We start from the raw sequence: 19,175 nt of genomic DNA, 5'->3' as shown, positions 1-19,175 counted from the left end.
AAACACGGAAAGGAAACTTGACCCAGTTTGCACAACCAGGAGTTACATTTCAATAAAAAGACAAAGACATGCTTTAACTTTCCTTTAATAAGAAGTCATTGTTACAATATATTGTAAAAAGTGCATTAACAGAGTATTATTTATAATACTCTGTTAATGCTTTCAGATAAAAGATTTAGTCGGAATTATTATGCAGAATAAGCTTTTTTTGAAAAAAGGTATTCATTAATTGGTCAGTAATGGATTTTTCCACATGTTCTGACCAACAAGAGCTTTGTGACATTCAGTCCAATAAAAGGTCAAATTGAGTTCAGACTTCTCCGGGTTAAAATATTTGTGATTCGGCTTAATGTGTGATAATTACAGTCAGTAACATGAAGTGATGCATTTAAATGGCGGTTAGTAAGCAAGACTTTCTCTCGCTGTTGGTCATCCCCGGCGCTCGCGGTCGGCCTCGGAGACCACGTGCTCCGGCGGGGCCTTGGCGAACCACTCGTACCAGGAGCCGTCGTACACAGAGGCGTCTGGGGCGCCGCACAGATGGGCGGCCAGCACCATGTGGCAGGCGGTCACTCCGGAGCCACAGGTGCCACTGATTGGCTGACTCAGGTCCACGTTGGACTCCTCAAAGAACTTCCTCAGCCTCTCCGGGGAGAGCATCATGCCGTCGTCGTCGAGAAACTCGAGGAAGGGCATGCATTTGGAGCCGGGGATGTGACCCGGTTGGATGCCTGCAGTGGGGCGACGACATACACGGCAAAAAACATGCATGATGTCACTTATATCCAAGCACCAGTCATGATCGCAACATCTGGATCTTATGATAGTTGGGTGGCTGTTTGCTTCCCCCGTCAATACACACACACACACACACACACACACACAACAAGTAAGGACTTTTAATATACATGTATATACAGGACTGTCTCAGAAAATTAGAATATTGTGATAAAGTTCTTTATTTTCTGTAATGCAATTAAAAAAACAAAAATGTCATGCATTCTGGATTCATTACAAATCAACTGAAATATTGCAAGCCTTTTATTCTTTTAATATTGCTGATTATGGCTTACAGCTTAAGAAAACTCTAAAATCCTATCTCATAAAATTTGAATATTTCCTCAGACCAAGTAAAAAAAAAGATTTATAACAGCTGAGTGTTTGTCCAGGCTCAGGAAACCCTTGCAGGTGTTTCGAGTTAATTAGACAATTCAAGTGATTTGTTTTATACCCTACTAGTATACTTTTTCATGATATTCTAATATTTAATTGCATTACAGAAAATGAAGAACTTCATCACAATATTCTAATTTTCTGAGACAGTCCTGTATATATACACACATATGTATATACATACACATATGTATATATATATACATACATTTGTATATATGTATACATATGTATATAATACATATGTATACACACATACATACATATACGTACACGCAGGCACGTGCACAGATAGAGCCCTAGTGGTGCTCAAGCACCAGCCCTTTTTCCCTGGATGAGAAAAGTGCCCTTTTTGCTGGAGCCCACTTTTTTGATTCATCAGTATTTAAGAATAAAAGTTACTCTCTCTGTCATCAACTCCCCCCAAATGTGTTTTAATATCCGGCGGGGCATTTATTTGAGTTATTGTGAGAATTTCGCCCCGACATACTTCGCGACTCTCACGAGCCCCCCCAAATAAACAAACAAAAGACCAGAGGAGGCAATAGTGGCTGGCATGACGACCCATTAGCCAATCAGAACGCTTGTACTGTTGTTGCCATATAATAATTCATCTTTATTCATAAAGAAAATGTAAGCTAGCGGTTTGATGCTGCCCAGAGGAAACGCAGGTCGAGGACAGCTTCATCAGTGCAATGCTGCTTATGCTTCAACTCTGTCAGAATTTTTTTTTGGCAATGGGTGCCCTTTCTTTTGGTTTGAGCACCTGCCCCCCAAAATGTGTGTGCACGTGCCTGCATACACGTCAGTGGCGGCTCGTCCATAGGGGGCGCTAGTGCGCCGCCCCTCTTAAAATTTGGAGATGAAAAAAAAAGAAGAAAAAAAAGAAATCCTGTCAAAAAACATTATATGCCAAATCATTTAAATAGTAAATATACCGTGTTGACGCGCTAAATGTGTGTGGGAGACCGTAAGCCCCTGTCAACAACCACTTAAGTTAATGTGAAAAAATATAATATATCGCCATTATCACGGAGAGAAGCCCCTCCCCTTTTTCGAGGCGCTGGTCTAACGTGTGTGTACGGCATCGATACAACATTTCAGTCGTTTTGGCAATGACCGGCTTCACATTGGCGGATGAAACCGGGAATCTTGGTGCGCACAAATGTGCGCATGCGATTGGATTATTCGGCAGATCAGAGACCCGTATGTTCCCTCAGCCCATAGAGCAGTGTTGCCAGGTCCGCGGTTTTCCTGCGGAATCGGGCCACTTTTGAAGTGTTGCGCGGGTTGAATTTTTTGTCCTTGGTTCGGGTAGACCTATTTTGCATGCAAATTACATGAATATCTTTAAATAAAAATCCATATTTTAAATGAAATAATTTATTCATACCCAAATCCTACCAAACTGACTCCAGATCAGCACGTACACATTTTATTTATGATAATATACTGTATCTAATTACACAAGGCCATTTTAGGACCTAGGTGAAATAACTTGAGGGAAAACTGCTTTTAATGCTGGCAAACTAAACATATGTTGTTACTTTGTAGATATTACAATACATTTGGCAATGATAGCAATGCTGTTGGACTTTAAAAGCAGTGTATATGGTTTGGCACGGGCATATCTTTTTTTTGTTTGCCAACTTGAAAGAGAGGCGGGCTAAATTTCTTTACAAGTAGTGGGGCCAATGTACAATGTGATGCATCTCTTTCTGAATCCAATGTTTCGTTTGTTTCCTTGTTGTGGACAGTGTTGAGCACTGTGTTCTTGAAATAAAGCTTTGTTTCAATATTCTACTCAAAACCTCTTTTCTTCTCATTGTGGAGTGCTATTTAAACCGCGCCGCCCAACTGCGCCCCCCCCCAAAAAAAATTCACCAGCCGCCACTGATACACGTGTATATATATATATATATATATATATATATATATATATATACATTAGGGCTGTCAGCGTTAACGCGTTAATCTATGCGATTAATTTGGCCGCGATTAACGCACTAAAATATTTTAACGCAACTTTGTTTACTTCCGGTGTGCGTTGAAGTTGTTGCACTCCTCTGAGTGTCAAGCCGCGGCAGTCCGCCTCCTTCCTCCCGTCTGCTCCTCGATATTCACAGAGAAGCAGAGGGCGACGTGTCGGTGACGCGGGGCGGAAGGTGCAGGTGACTTTTTTTTGTTGCTCCGCTGGATGCGCGCGCACACACGCCGGCATGGAGCTCTGCGGCGCGCGAGACGGAGAGCCGAGAAGAGTGAACGACACGTCGAGACAGAATGACATGCTGCTGTAGAGACGATCAACAACAGACGTTTAGTTTCATAAAAGAACAAAGACGTCTTTAAGGAAAGAACCTTACATTACTTCTGCTGTAATCTGGCGCTATAGAGAACATTACAGGGGGGCGGGGCCTCACCCTGATAGAATGGTGGGGGAAACACTGGGATGTGTCATATGCAAAAGCCTTTAAAAGTTGAATTTACATTGTTTTGTAAAATCGAGAAAATGCCCCCAGCCTCCAGAGGGTTAACGTGACATATTTGAATGTCAGTCAGTTTACCAAGGCCACTGGTTCTGCTGTTCAATGTTAAAGATGACAGGACCAATGGGGTCTCAAATACACCTTTTCAAACTAATCTGGATGTTTCACCGAAGAAACAATTTATCATCCACGATATTAAATACCTCGCTGGCACTTTATAGGTAGAAGCCTCTTTGAAAACACAGCTCTGTGTGAAGTTTTGTCTTTAAAAAAGAATACAATTAAACAAGTGTCTGAAATACACGCTGTCTGAAGGGATTACTCGTTCATTTAGAAGATTTAGTCTTTAGAAAAAGAAAAACAACTTTTAATCGCGATTAATGAATTTCAAAATGTGCGATTAATTTGTGAATTTTTTTTAATCGATTGACAGTCCTAATATATATATATATACACACACACACACACACACTAACCCTCCGCAGTGGCAGTAAAGTAATGCAGTGGTTTCCTCAGTCCAAACATCTTATGTAAGTGAGCTGCATTAGTTAACTAATAACCACAATGCACACTTACAAACTGAAGATAGAAAATTCAGATTCTAAAAATAGAAATAACCCTCGGGACAAACTCCACGTACCGTCTCTGGGTTCTGGCTCTAATCCACGGAACCGCTCGCGGGGCCTCACGTCCACCACCTGGAACCGCTGCGTCTCGATGTTGTCCGAGATGTCCTCAAAGGACTTCACCCAGGAGCGGTTCATGCTGGCGGTGAAGCGCGCGGCCTCGGGCCGGGCGGACGCGCCGGAGACCGGGTACCCGCCCTTCAGCCAGTCCCTGAAGCCCCCGTTCAGCACCGACACCTGCGCGTGTCCAAACAACCGGAACATCCACCAGACCCGAGTGCATGAGAACAACCCAAAGTCACTGGCGTCGTAGACCACCACATGGCTGTCCCCCCCGATGCCCAGGGCCCCCACGTAGTCGGCGAAGAACTGCTCGGTCGGGAGCATATGGTCGAACTTTGAGTTCCGGTCCGAGCAGGCATCTATGTCGAAGAAAGACGCTCCCGGGATGTGACCTCGTTTGAACTCCTTCTGCGCGTCCCGGTTCATCATCGGGAGGTACCAGGACGTGTCCAGGAGGCGCAGCCGGGGGCCGACCAGGTTGCTCTGGACCATGTTTGAAAGCCATTTGGCAGAAACGAGAGCTCGAGCCTGCAGCCCCATGTCTGAGAGTCCCGGGACAACGTCGGTAGATAAACTAAACTGTTGACGTTACCTCTTCCGGGTTATGGAGGACTTAAAATGACTAAAGTATAAATAAATAAATAAAAGAATGCATGAATAAATACAAGAATAAATAAATAAATGCTTAAATAAATGTATAAATGAATAAATAAATGCTTAAATAAATGTATACATAAATAAATAAATGTATAAATAAATAAATAAATGTATATATAAATACAGGAATGAATAAATAAGTTATAAATCAACAAGACATCATTAAATAAATATATTTCTGCATTTCTGTATTTCTTCATTTATTTATTTCTCTATTTATGTGTCCACACGTATTTCTTCATTTATTTATGTGTGACATTTACGTGTCCGTATATTCAAATGAGCTGGGCGGTCCGAACCTCTGTCTAAAGCATGATTGGTCACAGGAGTGAAATGCACCTGGTGTGTTGTGCTCTACTACTTCTGCCTGGCACATGATGCTGAAGTTGACTCGCTCAGCTCACCGTTAACAGAACTTAGCCTAGACAGCTTTTTGACTTCAGCCGTTTATCAATTCCAAGAACACTGAGTACAGACTCGTGTTCTTTTGGAGTCTGGTCTTTGGAATCTGGTCTTGGGAGTCTGGTTTTGGGAGTCCAGACTCTCGAGGACGCAGGACGGTCTTTCTGGTCTTGTGACGTCACCACATCAACTGTTCTTGCGCATGAATTTACTCCAATTATTCACTGTAAAATACTTTACAGTGGAGTAGAATGTGTTGCAGTGTCCACTGTTGTTTGGCGTAGGCTACGAATAAACGATAATAAATATACAACGTCTCGTAGCTTTCCTGACCCAGGGTCGCTACAATATGAAATTATGAATCTTAACCCTCAGTCAAATTGACGTAACGTTATCTTTTAGTAAATAATGAACTCGTTGTGCTCTTTAGATCCTCCAAAACCTAATTATATCTTATGTTTAGCCGCTACGGAGACGTCAGAGGCAGCGGAGCATTTCAAAAAGTCCTGCCGAGATCAGGCTGCTCTCGGCGGCCACACAGCACGCTGACCGCCCGGAGCTCACTGGTCCCGCGAGTAGGACCTCAAATCTCCGTCGCATATCCTTATTAGGCTGAATCTCGATAAACCGACCACAGATTTGATGCTTAAACTACTAACTTCTCGGCTGAAAACATCCTTAAATTACATTCCGTGACTCAACAACTGTAGTATTTAGAATGTACAGACAAGAATGCATAATAAACGCTGTTCGTCTACAGATCCAAGTGCTAGGGATCGATTGCTTCTGTCTTGCTCCCTGACTTGACCAATCCTGTTCAACAATGAGGTTCGGACCGCCCAGCTCATTTGAATATACGGACACGTAAATGTCACACATAAATAAATGAAGAAATACGTGTGGACACATAAATAGAGATATAAATAAATGAAGAAATACAGAAATGTAGAAATACATTTATTTAATGATGTCCTGTTGAGTTATAACTTATATTTATTAATTTCTGTATTTATTTATGTATTTATACATTTATTCTTGTATTTACTTATTTATTTATACATTTATTTAAGCATTTATTTATTTATTCTTGTATTTATTCATGCATTCATTTATTTATTTATTTATACTTAAGTCATTTTGAGTCCTCCATACCGGGTAGTCTGGAATGTGGAAAATGCCCCCACCTCCCAAAAAATAAACGTAACATTGAAACACATTATAAATACATGTAAATCATTAAGTTTCCCCAACAGTGAAACATATATATTCATGTTCCAAGAACATAATCACACTTACAACTCCTCCTGTGCATCCCTTTGACCCAGTTTCCTTTAAGCCATCAACTCTCGGTTTGGCACCTTTACTTTCTTTTGTCTAAAATAATTCAGGCTGACAGGGATATATAGGCAGGCACGTGCACAGATAGAGCCCTAGTGGTGCTCAAGCACCAGCCCCTTTGCCCTGGATGAGTAAAGTGCCCTTTTTGCTGGAGACACATTTTTTTTATTCATCCGAAGTCCACGAACAATTCAATTCAATTCAATTCAGTTTATTTGTATAGCCCAATTTCACAAATTACAAATTTGTCTCGGAGTGCTTTACAATCTGTACACATAGACATCCCTGCCCCAAAACCTCGCATCGGACCAGGAAAAACTCCCAAATAACCCTTCAGGGGAAAAAAGGGAAGAAACCTTCAGGAGAGCAACAGAGGAGGATCCCTCTCCAGGATGGACAGGTGCAATAGATGTAATGTGTACAGAAGGACAGATTTAGAGTTAAAATACATTCAATGAATATGACAGAGTGTATGAATAGTTCATAGTAGGCATATTCCACGATGGAGACCTCCACGATCCATCAGGCAGATGGAGGTAGAGAGGAGGAGTGGGCGGAGTCTCAACAGTGGGCGGAGTCTCAACAGGACAGTGGCGTAGTCAGGAGCAGGAATTCCACGACCCAGACCTCGATGATCCATCAGTCAGATAGGATCTATGCCGTCTCATAGGGTCCGATGACCCCATGAGACGTGAAGTCAAAAGGACTCCGGGGAGAAAGCAGAACCTGTCAAGGATATACTACATATCTCCCAGCTTTAGAGGGGAAGATCCTGATGCCACTCACTTAAACCAGTTCTACCATGTGGAGTGTGAACTGTTGGGTGACATGGACGAAGCCATTTCTACAGCAGAAGGATACCTGTCTCATCTCACCAAGTCCATGTTGAAGAAACACTCTGACATGATCCTTAACACTGGACCCTTGCACATGTCAAAGTGATGTTGAGTAAGCTGGATGGAAAAACTCCTCTCCCAAGAGTCCCTTTGGACCAGGCCATTCCCATAATGCCCTCTGCTGACTGCTTGGAGTGGATACAAGAGGGCCAGCCGCAGTTTGGCAGAAAGTTGACACGCAAAGGAGAGCGTGTCTTGATGGAGAAATACGGAGGTGCTGTTTGGCTGACTGAGATGGACCATCTAGGAGTTCCCTTCTACCAGGCCTATGTAGAGGGCACTGGGCGCTGCAAAGCCAAAGCCGCCGACCTTCTCCTGGGTCTGGGTGAGACTGTGGGTTTCGGTGAACGTCATGCCACCCCTGCCATGGTAAAGGAGGCCCTCAGGCACCACGCAGTGCCAGAGCAGTCCTACAAATGGTACATTAACATGAGGCAAGTGAAACAACTTCACACCAGTGGATGGGGCATGGGGACAGAGCGCTACTTGTGTTGGCTGCTTCAGCATGATGACATCAGAGATATACAAATCATTCCTAGGATGAAAGTAATTAAGTACATGCCCTGATCATAAGTACTCCACAGGTCTACAGGCCCTAGGATGTGATACACTTGAAATAATGGGGCCAACGAGAAATATACAATATGGATTTTAACTATAAAATGCCTTAATAATCCATATTTTTGGACTTTCATCCAGCTTTGAGTGTTTATAATCAATACCAGTAATATATGTTGTATTGTCCATTCCTCTGCAAATATTTCATTTATCATATCTAAAGCTTAAACCCTTCAACGTAATTGTTTTAATGGGTGTCTCAGAGGAGTTGAATTTTAGGTTATAGTAAGTAAATAAGTTGTTTCTTAAATGGTAACATTGAAGAGTTGGTTTCATTTCATAGTGGTAAAGCTTTCATATCGATGTAACTGTAAATTGAGAATGTACAAAAAAAGTTTTTCTTAAACAATGTACCGATAACATGAAAGAACATATTTGTTTTCGTCCTTAAATGGTGTACTATAATTAATGCAACCAACGTCTTTGTATTGGTTTATAACAGTCTTTGGATTTCTGGGGAAGTCAAATGGATCATGTTTCATTCCTCTTTTTAATAATGACTTTTGCAGCTGTCAGGCACCATTTTGATGTCCTGACGAGGTCAATAGGACCTTCATCCTGGAGCCTCTGATCATGGTGGTCTCAGATAGTCACCGATCACAGCTAAAGAGTGTGTGTTGAATACGGCTTGTATTCAGTAAATTAGCTATTGGAATCACAAGACCTGTGTCCTTGCAGAACCTGAATCCACCCTCAAAAAGAAGCAGACAGACAGCATTGTGTGGATAACTTGAACTAATCTAATTTCCAACAATCAAACTGCAAGGGATGCATTCCCTTGACAACCAGCAACCACAAATGCTGGCGAAAAGGGAGTAAGTGCTTTCACGAGAGAGAAGATGCTTGGTCCACATAGCTGCTGCGTCCAGGGGCTATTGTCTCTCACAGAAGTAAAACCTGAATAGATATCATTCCCATTACCACAAAGAGACCTCTGTCACACTCAGCTGTCCCTTACCAACAATCAGATAATTTAATTAAAGATTCCACTAAAGGTTGGACATCATGTGGGGAAATGAGAAGTCACTGAGTTTGTGTGTGTGTGTGTTTACCATTTTAATTTGATGATAATGAATGACAGGACCTTGTGACATTGGTAAAGAGATTCATGATTGTTCCCTGACATCAAAGACAACAAGCTCATCTTTCACCAATCAAGGACATTCGTGCATAGGTGATGCTGGTCTGGTCATCGGTGAAACAGACGTGCACATTTCAGTAAGAGAAAGCAGTGACACACTTTATCACAGTCTAATGTTAAGTTATTATTTAAAATGCTGTAGATCTGATTGCTCAATATCATTCTCCAACATCAGTGGGTCACTGTTGCATTCCTGAACAATAAGCTGAAAGTGGAACAAGTCTGCCTTAATCTGCAAAGTTGGGTCACCAGTACCACCAACACTACAGAATGTTCACAGCATAAAGGTCTCATTGAAAAGGCTTCCATTGAACCTGACTTTCATCTTTTGCATACGGTTGGTTCCCACTATTCTATCATATATATATTTAAATATATATATATATATATAAATATATATATATATGTATTGTAGAATGTGTAAAAAAAAAGAAGCACATTTAGCAAGTCCAACAGTATGTGCACTACAGACTAGAACCTCTCTGGCGTGTGATTTGCAAGTGGCCGTCTGATATAAAATGAACACCATAAGGGCCAACACTGCAAATTAGTTTGATTGCTATGACGACTATTCACTGAAATGCAGTATACTACATGAAGTATTCAGGTGTATCGAATATTTCCATCCTTAAGGGTAATTATTTTGACTATTATACCAAACACATGTACTGTAAACCATTTACATCGTTGACATGGGGGAATAGTGGCAGAGCAGAAACCACCTAATATGTCATCTGCACAATCTGGCAACATTTGTGTGGTTAAAATATAAAAACTGTGCAGGTTGCTCAGTTGTGTAGCTCCTTATCTGTTGTAGAGTGTAATCAGTTGTAATATACTTGCTATCCAGGATGATATAATATACTGTATATATATAATATCATGTATTCAGGTGAACCATGAATACAAGTATTGTTTTGCTTTCTGAACACTCTGTCTATATATCAGTCTCACTTTATATAAATTGATCGTAGCATTAATCAGAAGTAATTATTAAGTCATAAAAGGTCTATGATGCTGGAGACACACACACACGATTTTTGTATTAATAATTATTTAATTTCACATGTAAGTTATATCAGACGTATCAAACAGATAATTAGTAAATAATAAAGTAAGAATAAATCAGTTATATCACATTCTAAAATATATAGTAACGACATAAAAAACAACCCGGAAGCAGTATACGAGTAGTCGACGATTCATTTCCGGTTGTCACTATCGAATCTGACCCCCGGCTCGAGATGAGCTCTCCCTCTGTCTGAAGCTGAAACACCATCTTTGGTCTAATTTCTGAAACGTGAGTGTGTTCTTCTTCGTGTGTGTTTCTGCTTCTGCCCTTGTCTCGTGCGCGTGTCTCGTGCGCGTGTCTCGTGCCTGAGGCGGGCTGAAGCTAAGGTCAGCGCCTCCGTAGCCCGGCGGCTAGTTAGCATGTTAAGCTAACATGCAAAGCAAGAGCCCGTGAGTGACTTCACGTCCAGACAGACATTTTCTGAAGACACGGTAACCTCGGGAGATCACACGGGCCGTCGCGAGAGGTAACGCGGTGAGCCACGGGGGGAAGCTACGCGCTCACGTTTGGATGTTTGCTAACGTGAACCAGCGTCACGTCTCTCCTCACCGACACCTGGACCGGGTGGTTGTGACACTTCTGTTCACCCTCCTGTTACCTTTCGGGTCAATTTGACCCCATTCAATGTTTAATGTCGGTGTTCTTTGGGGTCAATTTGACCCCAGGCTGTTTTTCACTGTCAAACATATAAGAAATATCAACTTGTTTATATATTTAAAGGGATATTTACGTAGGCAACAAACAAACATAAAGTACCTCACACTTAAACTTGGGAAACAATATTAATTCTAATAATTTTCTGGAGGTTTTAATTGCTGGCGTCAAATTGACCCCGAGGGTAAAATATGTTAGTAAATGTAAAGGTAACAGGAGGGTTAACCCTTGTGTTGCCTTAGGGTCAATTTGACCCGAATCAATATTACACCCTCGTGTCGCTTTAGGATTAATTTGATCCCATTCAATGTTTAATGTCGGTGTTCTTTCGGTAGTCAACAAACAAACATAAAGTGCCTCACACTTAAACTTGGAAAACAATATTAATTCTAATAATTTTCTGGAGGTTTTAATTGCTGGCGTCAAATTGAACCCAAAGGGTAAAATATGTTAGTAAATATAAAGGTAACAGGAGGGTGAAACATTGAATTGGGTCAAAATGACCCTAAGGCAACAGGAGGGTTAAGAGGGGGCTTGCTGTTAAATGTATATTTTAATATATCACCTACTTCCTTCAAGACAGAGATGAATTAAGCAAACGTATGTCCTGCATTAGTCATGAATGAACTCTGGGGTAATGTTTCGCTTTGTGTCTCCCTAAATACTAATATTAAGAACAGTGTGATAAGCAACAAAGAGTCAAAGTTAACCCGAGTCGTGTCGAAGTGTAATGCATAAACATATAAGATAAATTAATCTCTGCAACATCAAACTCGTGTTCTCTCTCCATGCCTCTTCTGTGGCCCTTTTGATAATTCTGGTTTCAGCATATGACTTTTCTAACAGTGTAAGGTTTCTGTGTCATCCTCCTGCAACGTTGCTGTCTCTCACGCCAGTTGCCTCATTGCATATCTTCTGCTCCCCCAGGACCCAGGGTGTCCCCCCTCTGCCTGTGGAGTCTCTAATGGGCGGCTGGTCTCGCGGCGCTGTGCTGGAGCTGTACCGGGCACTGCTCCGCGCAGGGCGTCAACTTCAGCACACCGACCGCAATTACTACCGCCGCGCCGTGGCTCATGAGTTTCGCCGCAGCCAAGCCCTGACGATCCCCGAAGAGAAGGAGGACGCACTGAGGAGGGGCCTGTTCTTCCTCCACAGCCGATTGGGTGGGCTTATGTAGGGAGGAAAGGGGTCCCGGGGTCATCTACAGGTGGGTTATAGGTCATCTGGAGGTGCTTTTACCCAGGTGGGTTTCCAAATAAGAAAATAGCCTTTCTGGAACCAGTGACATCGTTTAGCTTCATACATTTATTGTGTTTGTGTGTGTGTGTGTGTGTGTGGGGGGTGGACAGTTCAGTTGTGTATGATAGGACAAAGATCACAGGTCATGAGTGAGAACGCAGTGACTACATGTTGACGGTCTCTTCTGTTTGCAGTGGTAGGATGGCGGGGGTGAATGGAGACCGTAAGGGGAAGAAAGATGACAATGGGATCGGCACAGCCATTGACTTCATGCTGTCCAATGCCAAGCTTGTGCTGGGAGTGGGAGGAGCAGCCATGCTCGGCATTGCAACGCTCGCTGTCAAAAGAGTAAGTGACGGGCGATCTCCAGCGGTTCATTTTTTTCTGCCCGCCCTTTCACTGCCGTGTGATGACGAGCGTAAAACGCTCTCATGTCAGCTTCCACACCGACGTGACCGGTGCGCTCGTGACTCTTTGTCGTGCAGATGTACGACCGTGCCATCAGTGCTCCCACCAGCCCCACCAAGCTCGAGCCCACGGGAAAGAGAAGCTGGGAGGAGCCGGCCTGGATGGGTTCGTCACCGCGGGTCCTGAGCCGTGACATGAAGTCCACAGTCAGCAGGTCTCTCCAGACTCTGCCCACTTCCTCACATGCTTTTGAACCAGGTAAAGGCAGTTTTTTCTTCTTCCATGTTGTAAGATGCATTAGTGATCTGCCTATTTTGTGGTTCAGACGTTCAGCCAGCTGTCATTTATTTGTTGACAGACAGCCTATCTGGAGGATTCTTGCTCTTCCTTTACCGTGGGTGTTGGCTCCCTGTCGTGCAGTTTTTAGTCAGCTAGCTGTTTTTATATTAGTTTTAATTTGATGTTAAACCTTCTTTTGATGGTATACTGTAGAAGTGAAATTTAGTACTCATAGATTCGTAATTTGAAAACAAACCCATGTCTTTCAACTTTGCCCACTACCTCCCTTTTTCTAATCTCCTCAGACTGCCTGCGTCGGGCTGTGGGTCGAGCTGCTGTGGGAGGAAGTGGCGCCACTCAATCGGACCTGCAGCGGGCCCGAAAGCGTCTGTCCCTGCAGGAACACCTGTGGGAGTTCTACCAGAATAATGTGAACATCCCTTCTGAGGAGCAGGCTGTGGCAAGGAGGGCAGCGCTGGACATCTGTGCCGAACTCCGAGTGTTCCTCCGTGCCAAGCTGCCCGACATGCCTCTCAGAGAGATGTACCTGAGTGGCAGTCTGTATGACGACCTGCAGGTAAGAGCAGTCTTCATTTGAACTCTGCTCACCGTTCATTTTCATAGTTGCGTCACTTTGAGAAAGTATTTGGTTTGTGAACGTCTTCAGCCCGCCACGCTTTTCTCCGCCTCATCGCCTCGTTCCATCTTTTAGGTGGTGACGGCGGACCACGCCCAGCTCATGGTGCCTCTCATCTTGGAGAAGAACCTGTGGTCGTCCATCCCCGGGGAGGACACCATCATGAATGTTCCAGGTTTCTGGCTCATCCGCAGGGAGAACTTGGAGTATTTCCCACGGAACAGCAGCTACTGGGACCGCTGCATGGTCGGAGGCTACCTCTCCCCGAAATCAGTCCTCGAGGTCTTCGACAAGCTCGTGGCCGGCTCCATCAACTGGCCGGCGATCGGGACCGTCCTCGACTACATCATCCGTCCCGTGGTTCCCTCCGAAACACTGACCCTGGAGGTGCAGTACGAGACGGACCGGCGACTGTACGTGGACTTCCTCCCGCTGCTCGTGATGGAGGACGGCACCTCGCTGATCGCCAAGCCCCACCGGCTCGCCGCGGAGCGCCACGAAAACCTGTGGCGGCAGAGCTTCCGCGTGCCCGAGACGGCGCGACTCAGGGCCCTGGACCAGGAGGACGGAGGCTGCCGCTGCGCCTGCCTGAAGCTGGCGAAGGCCGTGTGCAAGCTCAACCCCGCCCTGAACCGGCTCAACGCCAGCCAGCTCACCAACGCCATCCTGTTGCTTTGCGAAAAAGAGGGCGACTGGACCCAGGAGGCGCTGGCCGACCGGTTCCTGCAGCTGCAGCGAGCGCTGGTGGGACATCTCGAGGCGGGGAGGCTGCCGTGTGCCCTCAGCCCGAAGGTTAACTTGTTCTGTGAACTGACTGAACAGGAGGTGGACGAGCTGGGGTACACGCTCTACTGCGCCCTCTCGGAACCCGAAGAGCTGCTGAGAACTGCGGCGGCCCAGCCGCCCCCCCGCCCCTGACGCCCTCGTCCGAGAACGCCACGACGCGGCAGCGGGGCGGCGACACGTCGGCCACGGTTTAGTGGGCAGTGGTGACCTCGAGCCAGATTACGGTTCCTGTAATAAACGACAGCATGGCCTCATCCTTGGTCTCTTCAGTCTTACATGTGTGAATGTGTGACGCACACAGACGCCGGAGCGGTCACTTCGTCTTGAGATCCGCGTGAGCCTCGACGTAGAAGCCGTACGCGGGGCGATCACGCCCATACTATTTTAGTCTTTTTGAAAGTGAAGGCCCATTGGAGCGCTCACCAAAGCCGTTGTATTCATGAAGTTAAGACATGCGGTCGGGTTGTAATGGATTGGGACGGAGGGATGGAGGGACGGCACGCTGCATCGGTCGGTTCATGTCACGATGTTCCCCCGCACCGTCTTAGAGCTCCTTTGGAGGCGGTCAGGAGGACCGGCGAGTCCAACGCATGTGGTGTACTCTGTTCTGAGCACACGGGATAGTGTGACGGTGTGTGTGTGTGTGTATGCCAACCCCACAAAGCTAATAAATTGTTGATCAGCCCAAAGAGACGAGTGAACCGTCTTATCGTGCTCCTTTTTGTTGCCACACATATATGAAATCCGGCTCGCGGTCTGACGGCGTTCGCGTTGAATAACTTCATTGATGCAGCGGCTGTGTTCAACATGTGTGGTTCCATGTCTCCAGGAACCTTTTGCAAAACGCTGATTGGATCTGTGAGGCTTGCATGTGTTGTCTACGTCATCTTCAATGAGCTGTATGTTGTCCGTTTGTTCCGTGATGCAAAGGTCTAGACGTACCACCGTCAAATCTTTGATCATGAAACGCGAACAGCTCCAACGTTTTCTCACGGAAACGGTTCCCGTGTGACTGTCCGTCTGAAACAGCTGCTCTTTGTTTACGAAGAGGAGGGTTCTTCGTCAGTCTCACGTGTGTTGCTTTGGTGCACGGGTTCAATACGCTTTACCTAATTTAAGAAAACAAGATTTTTTTTTTACGACCTCCATCACGGGTTGTTTTGCACTGAAATGTCAGTAACTGTTCAAAGACGTCTCGACGTTCTCAAAGTGCTTCAGGTTTTTCACTTTAATTGAAATTTTACGTCAGATCCTCACTTCAGTTTTTCACCAACTGTCTCTGCAGTTTGATGAGGCCAACGCCACACCGCTGTAACCACGGTAACAGCGGTCAGCTCTTGCTGCCCGGCCTCTGGAGCCGGGTGTCCGTGTCTCCGGTCACGCTTTGAATCCACATTGAACCCCCGATCCACGTCGAAGCGTCCAGTCCGTCTGGAGCAGTGAGCGAGGCCCTGACCCCCGGGACGGGAAGTGTTTGGCAGCAGCAGCCGTGGTGAAGGTCACGGTGAAGGTCACGGCCAGCAGGAAGCTGCAGCCTAAGTGAATTATTAATAGGTTACAGGTTGACCCTCTGAGGTCACGACCCGAGGGACTCGGAGCCTCGATTATGGAAAAGCAGCTTTGGTGGCCGATGTTTCTGATGCTGGGTCAGTTTGTCTCCAAGATGGATCCACGTGGTTGCTTTCTCTTCTCATTTAGCCTCAGAATGACAAACATAAATTCAGTGATATGGAGTGTGTATAGTGTGCACTACGGAGGGTTCTGGGTCGTTCAGTTAAACAATCATCCACAGATTAAAAATGAAGAAACCGGTAACTATTTTTGTATTTATTGTACATTTGTAACCAAAGTAAGAGCAGAGTATTTATTTGCGTAAATCCAACGTGTAACGCATCGCTTCTCGTGACTCAAGTGCTTTTGTTTCTGGATGTAATGATTTGAAGTGAAGCCGCAGGAGGTCTTAGTTTGGAAAGTAAGTTTATGGGACAAATCACTGCTGAAGGGAAGAGATTGGCTGTATATAATATTATTATTATAGCAAAACAGAAACCCAAATAGATCGCTGCGTTTACTTCGGGGAGTTCCTAGTTCCTACCAGCCATATTCTTTGTTGCATGCTATGTATTTTCCCAGCTTTGTTTTTAATTTTAGTTCAGCTGTGGAGTTGAAACCCGTAGCACTTTGTAAACTTCATTAAATGTAAAAAGTTACATTCTGTAGGTTTAGTTGCTTGTTTTTCTTCTTCTACACATTGAGTCTGAAAGATGGGAATGTCAGCGTGAATAAATCTATTAAAATGTGACACGTCACTTTTATTCAGTCAGATTTGGTAGAACATCCACAGCTGAGACACCGTCCGTGTTCAGTTATAACATGTCGCTAGGCGTTGGGGATTAAACTAAACCCCACCCCAAAACTCAAGTTGCATTCATTCCGCCCAAAAGTAAACGGCACAAGACGTCAACATGCAAAGAGATGATGTAATCCTGCCACATCGGGAGATGAAGCTCTAACCCAACAGCAGCTTCTCAGACGGACTACATGATGCGTCCCTCTTCAGTGGGACCAACATCCAGCTGCTGCACGTGTTGAGATGGTGGATATTAAAGGAGCGTCCATACCTGCTCATCAGCCGCCATATTGTCTGTCACACACACTGAATGTGTTGTAACTCTGTAATGAGTCCTCTGGTCACATGACATCGATTCTGTCCATCCTCGAGAGGGATCCTCCTCCGTTGCTCTCCTGAAGGGTTCTCCACTTTTTTCCCTGTGAAAGGCTTCTTTATATTTCTTGGGAGTTTTTCCTGCTCTGATGTGAGGTCAAAGGTCAGGGATGCCTCTAAGGCAAATTCGTAATTTTGGGCTATATATAATAAACTGGATTGAATTGAATGGAAACGTCTTTATTCCGAGCAGATGTGAGATATTTACGTGGCGAGCCAGGTCCTGCCGTGAGACACCAACAACAACAACAGCAGCACTCAATGCTTTTTATTGCTGCAAAAGAAAGTAACACATCTACGAGGACATCTCAGCGGCGCTTAACTGCGACGCAGAACGCGGCGCTCGGCCGACTACTTGGCCCCCATTTTTTAGGACACAGGGAATTTCACACTAACTTCAGACATAAAAAGCAAACTCTTAAAAAAAGGTATAAAAAGAAGAGTTATTTCAGTCACTGCCGCTGTGTCGTGGTCGACAGACACAGACGAGTCACTCATAGCAGGCCGCGTCGAAGAAGGAGCAGTGGATGGAGGGCACCCAGAGGTTGGCGGAGCCGGTGTCGAACAGCACCGTGAAGTCCTGCGGAGGGGTGCCGATGCTGATGCTCCCATAGTACTGGGCCTGAGGGGGGGACCTGCTGTGAGACCACCACTACACACCCATTCAGTGCACAGGTGTATTAACTACAATATAACAGTGTTTCATCTGTGATGTCCATTCTATGTTCTTTAAAACACAACTGCGTATGACTGTATGTATGACTACTGGACTCTGGACTCTGTAAAGCGACTTCGGGTGTCTTGAGAAGTGCTATATAAAATAAATGATTATTATTATTAACTTAAGACATCTTGGATGTCCTCGTCTAATATCTACTCCATCGTTCCCAGTTGAAGTGTCACGCGTACATCCAGGGCCGGTTCTAGCCCTTTGGTTGCCCTCGGCAAGATTGAGTTTTGTTTCTTCTCCTTCAAGTAATTCATGATTTCCATTGTCGTCATGCCGGTGTTACACCCTATTGGTGTTACACCCCTACTGGTTTAAAACCTACTGGTTTCCCTGCGCGTGCGTTGTGTTCTCTTGACAGCTGCAGCGGGGCTCTGTCTCGCGCACCAGATTCGTCACACATTCACAAACATATTGCTGGAGATCTTCAAGCCACCGTTCATATCCATTTCGGCGATTACGGTTGTATAAGTGAGCAGTGCATCACAGCCACGGAGGAAGAAATACATTTTAGACAAAATAAAAATAAAAAGATCGCACCGACCTGGGTTCGATCCCATTCACGCAAAATGAGATTGCACTCAAGGGCGCGCGGTCTGTGCGCTGCGCCACCAAAAATTCCTTCCAACCAAAGTAATATAGAGTGATCACGTAACTAATTTAACATAACACAACTTAACGCAACTGCTCGAAATTAGGAAAACAAATAAACGTGTGGCTGAAGGGGCGCTCTAGGATGATCATGATTAATAAACATGTTTTAATATGCTTGTTATTCTAACTATGATTTGGGAAGTAGGTCTACGGGCGACACTCGAGGGCGCCCCCAGCCCATGTGTCGCCCTAGGCAGTCGCCTAGTTCGCCTCTAGCAATCGCCGGCCCTGCGTACATCCATGAAGTTGGTCAGCCTTTCCACGGGCAGCTCGGCGGACCGGGGGCTGTCCGACAATACCACCGCTGATCATTCAATTAAAGAGATACTCCAGTGGTTTAGGGCCTTGGGAGAAACACATTATCCAATTGTGGTTAACACTTTCAGTGTCTAACTTGGAAAAAGAAAAGACAATAAACAGATCCTACACTTCCCATAATGCAACCCAATAGCATATGTTGTTAAACCTCGTAACACAACCTCCATGTCCCCAGTTAGAAACACCTTTTGGATTCCAGTGTTTTTGGAGTTTGAGCCCTCGGGCCTTTAAAGTCGAGACATGTTCACCTGCACGGCTTCAATTCCAGTATTTTTC

The 19,175-nt window shown here is 44.8% G+C and overlaps 2 protein-coding genes across 4 annotated transcripts; one reads left to right on the top strand and one right to left on the bottom strand.

Annotated features, from left to right (window-relative positions):
• Positions 1-67: 67 nt before the first annotated feature.
• Positions 68-4,922, bottom strand: LOC130188335 (3-mercaptopyruvate sulfurtransferase-like). The gene is made up of 2 exons (XM_056406639.1): positions 4,300-4,922; positions 68-731 (listed from the first exon to the last, which is right to left on the bottom strand). The coding sequence occupies exons 1-2, from the start codon at positions 4,886-4,888 to the stop codon at positions 430-432; spliced, it is 891 nt and encodes a 296-aa protein (XP_056262614.1). The 5' UTR covers positions 4,889-4,922; the 3' UTR covers positions 68-429.
• A 7,320-nt stretch (positions 4,923-12,242) lies between these two features.
• On the top strand, positions 12,243-14,731 carry mief1 (mitochondrial elongation factor 1). Of its 3 annotated transcripts, none has more exons than XM_056406635.1 (6): positions 12,243-12,333; positions 12,560-12,713; positions 12,851-13,031; positions 13,132-13,167; positions 13,358-13,629; positions 13,765-14,731. In XM_056406635.1, exons 2-6 carry the CDS (start codon positions 12,567-12,569, stop codon positions 14,605-14,607), a joined length of 1,479 nt encoding a protein of 492 aa, XP_056262610.1. In that variant the 5' UTR covers positions 12,243-12,333; positions 12,560-12,566; the 3' UTR covers positions 14,608-14,731. The 3 variants fall into 3 exon arrangements, with proteins under 3 accessions (XP_056262610.1, XP_056262613.1, XP_056262612.1); XM_056406637.1 differs by having other exon boundaries at positions 12,285-12,369; XM_056406638.1 differs by lacking the exon at positions 13,132-13,167.
• The last annotated feature ends 4,444 nt before the right edge of the window (positions 14,732-19,175 follow it).

The sequence above is a fragment of the Pseudoliparis swirei genome, chromosome 23 (assembly GCF_029220125.1).
Source record: "Pseudoliparis swirei isolate HS2019 ecotype Mariana Trench chromosome 23, NWPU_hadal_v1, whole genome shotgun sequence".
In the NCBI taxonomy this organism is placed as follows: domain Eukaryota; kingdom Metazoa; phylum Chordata; class Actinopteri; order Perciformes; family Liparidae; genus Pseudoliparis; species Pseudoliparis swirei.
The sequence above is the reverse complement of the archived record's forward strand: the minus strand, read 5'-3'. Positions and strand labels throughout refer to the sequence as shown.

Coding starts and splice junctions, on each gene's coding strand:
- mief1 (XM_056406635.1), top strand. CDS start 12,567: ATGGCGGGGGTGAATGGAGACCGTAAGGGGAAGAAAGATGACAATGGG. Junction 13,168..13,357: donor ATTCTTGCTCTTCCTTTACC/GTGGGTGTTGGC, acceptor TAATCTCCTCAG/ACTGCCTGCGTCGGGCTGTG. Junction 13,630..13,764: donor GTCTGTATGACGACCTGCAG/GTAAGAGCAGTC, acceptor TCCATCTTTTAG/GTGGTGACGGCGGACCACGC.
- LOC130188335 (XM_056406639.1), bottom strand. CDS start 4,888: ATGGGGCTGCAGGCTCGAGCTCTCGTTTCTGCCAAATGGCTTTCAAAC. Junction 732..4,299: donor AGAGCCAGAACCCAGAGACG/GTACGTGGAGTT, acceptor GCCCCACTGCAG/GCATCCAACCGGGTCACATC.